Below are 9367 nucleotides of genomic sequence, written 5' to 3' on the forward strand. Positions count from 1 at the left end.
AACGATATCGTTCTTAAAACAGCAATGTGCATTGTGACCTGAATTCGGTGTATTATGTTTTTGTCGGGTAGGGGTACTGTAGGATTTGTACAATTTGCGACTAGAGAAGCATCTATCAAAATAATCGCATATTATAGCTTACTACTATATATTTATTGGGCAATGCGTTGGTCCCGTATTGAAGGAAAAAGGTTGATATAAATAATATTATTACAAAAGATTAAAGCACCGCGCGCAATCTTACAACACAAAGTCAACGACATGCGGATTTCCTTACAATCGACATAATAAAAGTCATAATTAGTATACACTTAAACAATTTCAACACTTTTACCAAATGTATCGCATATATTAGTTGTAAATTGTGTGCCAGCAACAGATCCCTTCCGTCCGCTCCCATACAACCGTTCAAAATGTAGGACAATCTATTCTGTTGCAATATGCTTACGAGTAAACGCCATTTTTTTTTGGTTTTATTGCTTCTTAGCTATAAACTAGGAGTAACGCAACGTTTGTTCTCGCACGAAGTTCACAAGGCAATAACAAAAATCATAATACGTGTTTTTTTTTCAACTCCTGGTTACTGTTTATTTCAACTGGGTTTATTCATGCGCCGAGGTTGTTAATGCGCCTTCTGCACGGACAATTAAATGGACAGAAAAACGGGGAGTTAGCTCATCATCAAAAACTAGTATTTTTTGCTCATTTATTTCTGTAAGTATATGTTTTTTTCCTACTGTGCTGTTTGTGTCGTTATTATTACTAATTGATTTGATTCGTCCTTTAATTCATTATTAGTGGGTATTTTAAAAGTATTGTATGGGAAACTGTACTATAGACAAGAAGTTAAAATCTATCTAACAATTTATAAGTATAAAGGATATTATAAATCTGATTGGGGTTTGATAGTTAAATAAAATATTTTTATCCAAATTCACTTAATCGGATTTATAATATTATTATTCATAATTCATTTATTTAAAAATTTTGCTATCATAATTTATAATTTTCATACAAGATAAGTAATCAATAAATAATTAAAAGCACATTTTCATTTTGAAGGTTAGTTATTTACATCGGAACGTTGTTTATGTACAGAGTAAACATGTGTCTAAACACGTAAGTAATCTAAAGATGTCGCAACAAAAACTTATTTGCCATTGCACAGGCACGTATGGCCAATAAAATTAAACACTAAACTAGCAAAATCTAAATTGTCTGTGTTGAGACGTGTTGTTGGCCTAGACGCCATGCCGTAAAAGTGAACTCAAAGTCAATGGACCCATACTGTATGCATTTTTTATTTTACAACTGAGTAGGTTGTAGTTATTTCCACAAACGTTTCGTACTAAAGCTATGCTAATTGGAGCCGATCAATGATTTAAATCTGCATAAAAGATACAAATTTCATCCCCCATAATAAACTGATTTTAATGATATTTTGACAGCAAATACAATATGGTTATTATTGCCACAATAAAAATGAATATTCAACTCACTTTAATGTAATAACATGTTAATATATACGGAGTTAACTATAGTGAAGTCAGAAGCAATCTAGGAACAAACCGTGTTTTAAAGGAAGCGTTAAAACTGAAGATTATTCGCATGCAAATCGGGTAAGCGGCGAAAGCTCATTGTCCGATACTTTCACATTAACATGCAGACATTACCTTGCAATAGTTACGAGGAAATCATCGAGATAAATTATAGCTAGTGTTGACAGTACGGGGAAATGATTTTATGAATGTATTGTTACAACGCGGAAGGTTGCACTTACGATTCATCAATCGTGTTGCTAGCTTCGTGCACCACATTGATAATGTGTCGTGACTTTTATAATATGGATTTTAAGTCAGGAAAAATATATTAGTATTGTTTAAAACTTGTCATTTGAATTATTATTGAAACAAGACTTAGAATTTAAAAGGTGCCGTTTCTAGAAAGTTACTAATTATAATCACATTATAAGTGATTTAAAAAATATGAGAACTAGCATACACAGTATTACGTCGCACTAAATTACTAAGGAAATAACACCACAGAAAATTGTAGTTATTATATTTACGACTTACTCTATCTATGTTAGTAGTTACGAAAGATTTCTGATAATGAAATATGTGGTTAGTGCTTACCGGTTACGTTTACAGCTATAAATAATACGTTTAAAACATAGAAAATGATTTTTAAATTGGTGAGTAATCCTTATTAATTTAGGCTAATTCATTATAAAAATATAAATCCCATTATTCGGCTCTCTAGCGAGAAAACGTTCTAGATCGTGTTGACGATGTGCCACCGCGATGAAGATGTAAAGGGGATGATTTATTGCATGCCATTACACTAACATCGAGCAATGAGTAACAACGGAAACGCGTTCAACGCAGCGTCGCGTCGGTACCTTGCCTTTAATTAACTGCTCACTTAGGCAAAAATGAGTTAATGGCTGTTTTTATCACCGTAAACAATTATACTTGTCCTCACATAATGATAGAAGAAACTAAAAGTGCGTAATCGTTTGTCCAAGGCCAGCACACTTTCACTAGTGTGTGGCTTCCCAATAAACGTCAGAGGGATTGTCTTTGCGGGTTTCTCTGCGAGAGTAAATAACTCTTTGTTTCACCAATAAACAAGAGAAACAATGCCTCGAAAGGGTATTTAAATTCAAACGACTTCAAATGGTGAGTAATTGGTAGTTATTTGGACAAAACGTCGTTTATTTGGTTGAGAATTTTGTAAGCGTTGTTCATCTCGTGTTGTTTATTATTTATGGTGGCTTTGAAAGGATTTACGTTAATCTACAACAGATATGGATGTCTTTCATTTGTCCTTTGATGGCGAGTTCGCATATTCATAATCCTGATTGATTGGGATTTGTCAGTGAGATCACTTTGTCTTTCCCTCCCACTGCAATTTACTATGCATACGTGACACTATTGTTTGAATCTAATGTCCAACTAAAATAAATATAATTACCAGATACTGCCAAATTATAATAGGCATTTAAAGGTAAAGTAGTGTTTTCTCATGATGACATTAACTCATCTATCATGAAGTTTTTGTTCGCATCGAACAAATAGCCGTCTGATTTAAATTAATGGAACAATATACGAGAAAAACAAATGACACGTGTATTAACTCCTTAGAATGTAAACGGGCCACATTTACTTTTTGATTAATGAAGCCAAAGTTCCATAGGTCGTCATTGTTCTATTTTGTATTCTGATCTCAGGGCAATGAACATTAATTGGTCCCGGTGATAGCAGCCACATATTAAATAGGGTCTATGACCGTAAATACGTGCAGGTATGGTAGGAATCTCGGTGTTTTTATACTATTTTCGGGTATTTAAAGACTCAATTGTTATTGATTGTTCGTGATGTGAATGGTTGGACATTAGATGCAACAAGTTCAAATATAATAAATAGGTGCTAAGTTACTTACACTACGCTCTGTAAGCCTGCTCTTTCGAAATTAACATTACTTGTTAGTAAATGTTTGCAAGCTTAATGTTAATTAAATTGACTAAACAGTCATAATATTCTCAAACGTATTGTTATGTAATTACTGAATATTATCGCATGAGGTATTTTCTGCAAATCCCCAACATAACATAAAGTCTCAATAGAAAGTTCTAGACTTTGTGAATTTATTTCAAGAACTTTTTACGCTATAATTCTTTTAGTAAACAATTCAAAGCTCATGTGTAAACATGAAGTAGGTAAGCAGAATACAACACGTACAGTGCAATTTAATGTTCCACTTTATCAAGGAAATAACGAGATACTAAAATACGCTGAATTTGTTGTATTTGTATTGTATTCTTATCTTAAAGATAAAATGGAATGAAAGATGCCGACGGTGACGTAACAATATGCGAATTTCCTGAACCGAACAAACACATGCTTCTTGCATAATGAAAATAAATAAAACGAACATAAAATTTACAATGAAAATACATAAATAAATTACTGCAGCACATGTAGGTAACATTCTCTGCGTACATCCGTTTAGTGTGACGCAGAACCTCGATGGTCTAGCGATTAGACCATTTCTAAAGTTTTGCCTAGACGCTAGCTAATCATTTTTAGAACTAATCCTAATCTCAGCATTAGATGAATTTTGGTTAGGTACTAAATTCGGTTTTGCCTAGACGCTAGCTAATCATTTTTAGAACTAATCCTAATCTCAGCATTAGATGAATTTTGGTTAGTTACTAAATTCGGTTTTGCCTAGACGCTAGCTAATCATTTTTAGAACTAATCCTAATCTCAGCATTAGATGAATTTTGGTTAGATACTAAATTAGGGAAGGATATTCCGAAATAGATATAGAAACAAACCTAAGTAATATTATACAAAAGTCAATGATATAGGGAATTGCGATGTTCTTAAAATCTGTAACACAACGGTTTATAAACTTATTGAATCTTCTATGCAATTTACAGCAGAAAGTGGTTGGTAGATAAATACCAAATCAGGATATTATACGATAAAATATTTCTGGAATTATTGTTTGGATATCATGCCACCATATTTCGTAATTATGTCATGATTTCCAGTGTATATGTCGATTGATTGGACTTTAAAACATCAATTTAATGTATCGTGGAAATAGATCTTTTTGGATATAAATTACGTAAAGCTGCGGACTACTAAAAATGTATAATGCGTAATTGTCGACTACATAGCTTTCACGTTTATTGACAGAATCATAGTAAAACTTAATGCAATATAGCGTGATTTCGCCATGCATATTCGCTTAATTGTGTGGAAATTTTAGAGCAATATTAGGCACATGTTGACATAACAAAAAAAACCAAAAAGAAATTATAGAACTTTCGCGCTGAGGTATCTAATTACGTTTTTGTTTCGTAGAATTATTACGAATTTGTTTCAAAATTAATAAGTCTATAAATTAAAATGAACAATTAGTTAAGTCTCCTGTATAAATTTATAGTTGAGTAAATATTTGAAACTTTGATATCGATTTTGAAGAAATCATGGAAGATTATTAGTAATTTTACGTATTTCAAAAGGATTTTAGAGGACTTATTGATAACCAAAACTCATGAGTAATTTCATGAGTCACAATTGCTATAATATAATGGTGGTGAGACAGATATAGAGTACTATGCATAAGTTCCGAGCCGTTGCATCGACAATATTTTCAGGCCAATGATACGGGGATTGCATTTCCTAGGATTGGATTTTGATTAGCGCAACGCAGGCCACTTATGTCACAAAAGAGGGCTTTGTTAAAAAATGCGATAAAAATTATCTAAGTATTTTGTCTACAAGTAATACTTTAGAACACAGATATCAACTAAACTTTTGGATACTTGCTGCAAATGTGGCTTCAATGTTGTTTACATAAATTAGTCATTAAGATAGGAAAAAACGTCTCATAAACACTCTACCATCGTTTCCCATAATCCATCGCAGCAATGATACAATTTAAATCATGTCGTGTAATAAAAAAATATCCGAGCGGCTCGTTATAAATCGAAATGAGAAAGCGTAACAAGAATTTTAAATAAGAAACCGACCGCGGTATTACTGCAGCGTGTGTTTGAAACAAGTTTCTTTTGTTGATAAGGCCACAGAAATGTCTGCCAGTGTCGTTGACTCCGTTGGTGCATTTTTATTTTGTTATATGAATACATTATAGTGAGATTCAATTGTAATATCTAAGGGTACACGCTAATTTGTAGCGACAAAAAATATTCAATGAGTCATGGCCTCATGATCATTAAAAATATCTGCTCTATTAAGGACACTGTACCTGTAAATGTAAATACCCTTTTGAATTCTCGGTAAAATTGCCTGGCGCCTTTTAGGCAGTTAACTATTTATCTTTAGGAGATCTTGTGCAAACAATATCCCAGTTTGACAAATAAGTTCAAAGATATTTTTTGTGTTTACTTTAAACATTATGACTTCCTAGATTGTGGGGTTATCAGAAGAAATTGTTTGTGGCGCCAGTAATAACTAAACATTATTTGGACTACTTCGCTAACAGTAAATAATCAATAGCCAAATGATAATTTGACAGGTAATCGCACTAATTATCTTATGAAATCAGGGTCGTTTGCGATAAATTACCTGTCAGCATGTCTTTGTCTCCGTTATTAGCCAACCAGTTTTCGTCTTTACATAATATTTTTTAGGTACGTTATAAATATTTTTGGTTGAGCCGCATACTCTTATCGCTCATAAAATATCACGTGACTTAGCTCACCATTAAATGTATCGTGTGCGGTCGGCTGGTACTCCTCCCGAAAGGTGTCTTGCGCGTAAGCAGCTATCAAAGAACTCTTCCCGACAGCTCCATCACCCACCAATACGCACTTTATCTTTTCTTTTTTTCCACCTTTAACCGTTCTTCTATCCTTTATCTGAAACATTCGATTCAAGGTCCGTCTGCTCTTTTTATCTCGCACTGCCCAATCATTCACTTTATCACAGCAGTTCAAGTCCTCGGACACGTCGTCTCGTATCACCGTGCGACCGTTCTCCTCGGCTACTTCGGAATAATCGTAATCGTCGTCGTCCCGCCGCGGGATGGGAAAGTGGCTGGGACTGTGCACTCCGAACACGAAGGGACCATCACGCTCCGGCGCACGGGCGCCGAACCCGTTCGCAGGAGACGCGGGCTTCGCGTAATGCACTGCGGGAGCGCTGTACTGGTTCGACAGGTGTTCCGCAGATTCGTGAGGGTCGAATCTAAAAACCAGCTCCGCCTCCCTTCGATCCAAACTCAGGTCGGGAGACGTTACTTTGTCTTGGAAGTATCCAATTTTCTCGCGCGCTCGTGTCTCTTGGAGTCGCCTCTCGAGCTCAACATTCGATGGCTTCCAATAATCGGGTCTGTACTCATAGGAGCAGTCGCCAGGCAGGTTCCTGGGTGCAGGCAAAGGCCGGTGTGGGCCGGTGTCGCGGGGAGGCACGCGCGGAGCTACCACTGGAGGCTTTTGCGCCTCCGCCAACAAAGGTCGGCGCGCCGAGAGGTTAGTGTTCCTGTTGAACATGATCCCTTCCAGACTCGGAGACATTTGCACTGTCACGAATAGCTACCCAAACAGTGAGACCCGGTGCGTACGTTCGTGCACATAACTCGCGCGATGTAATCGTTCGAAAGTGTGTAGCGATCGTCGGTTAGCGCGCCGGCGGAGCGTGCCGTCACTACGGCGTACGAATCGCGACTGAGCCGGGGCCGGGGCTCGGGGATACTGAGGCCTGGCGGCGCTCCCCGCGACCGGAGAAATGACCTGTTGCTTCTGTTACCTGTTCAGGTACGAGGGACGGAGGGACTGTTTTGCAAGCGGAGCGCACGCAGCTGCTGCCCTCGAACAAAGCGCGTCACATGTCGTCGCCACTGGCTGGGCCCCGCGAGGAAACTCATTCACCCAATCTGGTAGTGAATGAAAGGAGACGTGTTTTGTCTACTAAATATTTATTGTTTACTTTATTTGTGAACTAACCTCGATTGAGATTGATTAATTCAAAATAAATCATTGTATTTAGGCAGGTACTATTATAAATAATGTTCTTCTATAATAATAGACGACGTCTATTTTTTATACTTGGGGACTAAATATCAACATAATAAATATTATCTAGCTAGGTAGCTAGGTAGGCAGGTTCCTAAATGAGTGAATTCACGATAAAGGAAAAATGCTATGTATAAGTACTTACGTAAATAAACTTGGTAAGTATTTATAGTCGCTATTTTCATAATCGTTAACGAGCACATTGTAATTTACATGGCAAATAAGTATACAAATTTACTCCGAGCGGTTAGTGTCTACGTAATTACCAAGAATGCAAAATTTAATTTCTTTAGATAATCGCATGACGCCATCAATGGTTTACAAGAGATCTATATGAAGTTCCTTAACAAGCTTACTAGCGCCTAAATGATGACGAGAAACTCCAGCACAGTAGGTAAGTATACGTACTTATACTCTAGAGACTCGTCACTAGAGTAAGCCTAGAATCTCGAACTACAATCAAATCAAGTACCTACATATTAGATATTATGATAATTGAGAATAGGCATCATAAAACACAAAATAGGTTCAAAATTAAATAGATACGTTTTGGGATAAATACATATTATTGCTACTTACAATTTTAACACTTTGACGGTGTGTTCTTATTCAATATTAGCAAACAGTAATTGCTGCTGCCTCCCATACTTCACTAGAATAAATCCGCTTTTATAGGTACCCTGACATGATACAAATAAAACTACTTATGCTCAAAAAGTATTTTGGAACAAAAAAAAATATTATGCAGTAAGTCCATTATGAGACATTAGAATTACCGCCAAAACTCATTGTCTGACTTTTGACAGTGGAAGTGACACACGAGCAAATAGTGTTACCAAGACTTAGAACTTTGTACCGAATTTAAGTTTTTTTATGATTATGCATAATATGACGGCGGCGCGGCGTTGCTCGTAATTACTAAACTGTACGAAATTTGAAAATCTATGTTAAAAATATATCTATGACAAAAACAAAGGATAGCGTATAATTTTTTTTAGACGTACTTAGTCCATTATGTAAATTACTATATATTTATTCATACTCTGTCACCGTAGTCAGCCATATTAGTGCTTGGAATTAAAACTAGTTGATAAAAATAAAGTCGAACCTCCTCCTATTTTCAGTTAAAACATTGAACTATCGCGGTACGCCGGGCCAATATGAAACATCAAAAGTATTTTATATATAGAAAATGGGTGAAACGATGGTTCAAGAAAATAAATGTGGCATAATCAAAAACTGGTTTTATGAAAAAAATAGTATTAAAAAAACTTTCTAACGTCCCAGCTATAAGTTATCAATTAGCGTAATGCAAGTTCCAATGTCCATCAATAAATAGATGGCAAGGCAATGCTGCTAAATAAAAATTTGATCTCACTACACAGATGTAATCCAACGGACACAGAATAACATAAATATTATATTTCTTTGTCGATGCGGTGCGGGGCATAAAATTCATAATGTTGCAAGAATACTCTTCAAGCCTATGGAGTATGCAACGTCGTTTTCCTTCGCCACACATTGAATATGTTAATATTGCCACGCCATCAACAGATCTGACACCGCCGTGGCGTTACATAATTTTCATCAGAATTGATTATAAATTGATATCTCTTATTTTTTCTTCAATTCGAAATGAGCGTAGAGTTGAAAAGATTTATAAGCTTTTTCCATTCAGTAGGTTCATGGATTTTAGTAGAAATAATGTTTATTTAGCATGGCAATAATTATGGCCTTGCGATTCATAGTATGATTATTAACATGTATAGCATGACTATAATTTTGTCTAGAGAAAATTTCATGAAGAAGAATGAA

The 9367-nt window shown here is 35.6% G+C and overlaps 1 protein-coding gene across 1 annotated transcript in view; it reads right to left on the reverse strand.

Moving 5' to 3' along the window:
• The window catches only part of LOC119190741, a 49195-nt gene extending 41910 nt beyond the window's left edge, over positions 1-7285 (reverse strand). The window contains exon 1 of the mRNA XM_037443367.1: positions 6241-7285. Coding sequence (XP_037299264.1) covers positions 6241-7054 — 814 coding nt within the window. The 5' untranslated portion in view covers positions 7055-7285. The remainder of the gene's footprint in view (positions 1-6240) is intronic.
• Between the last annotated feature and the right edge of the window lie 2082 nt (positions 7286-9367).

Source organism: Manduca sexta, chromosome 26, assembly GCF_014839805.1.
Source record: "Manduca sexta isolate Smith_Timp_Sample1 chromosome 26, JHU_Msex_v1.0, whole genome shotgun sequence".
NCBI lineage: Eukaryota > Metazoa > Arthropoda > Insecta > Lepidoptera > Sphingidae > Manduca > Manduca sexta.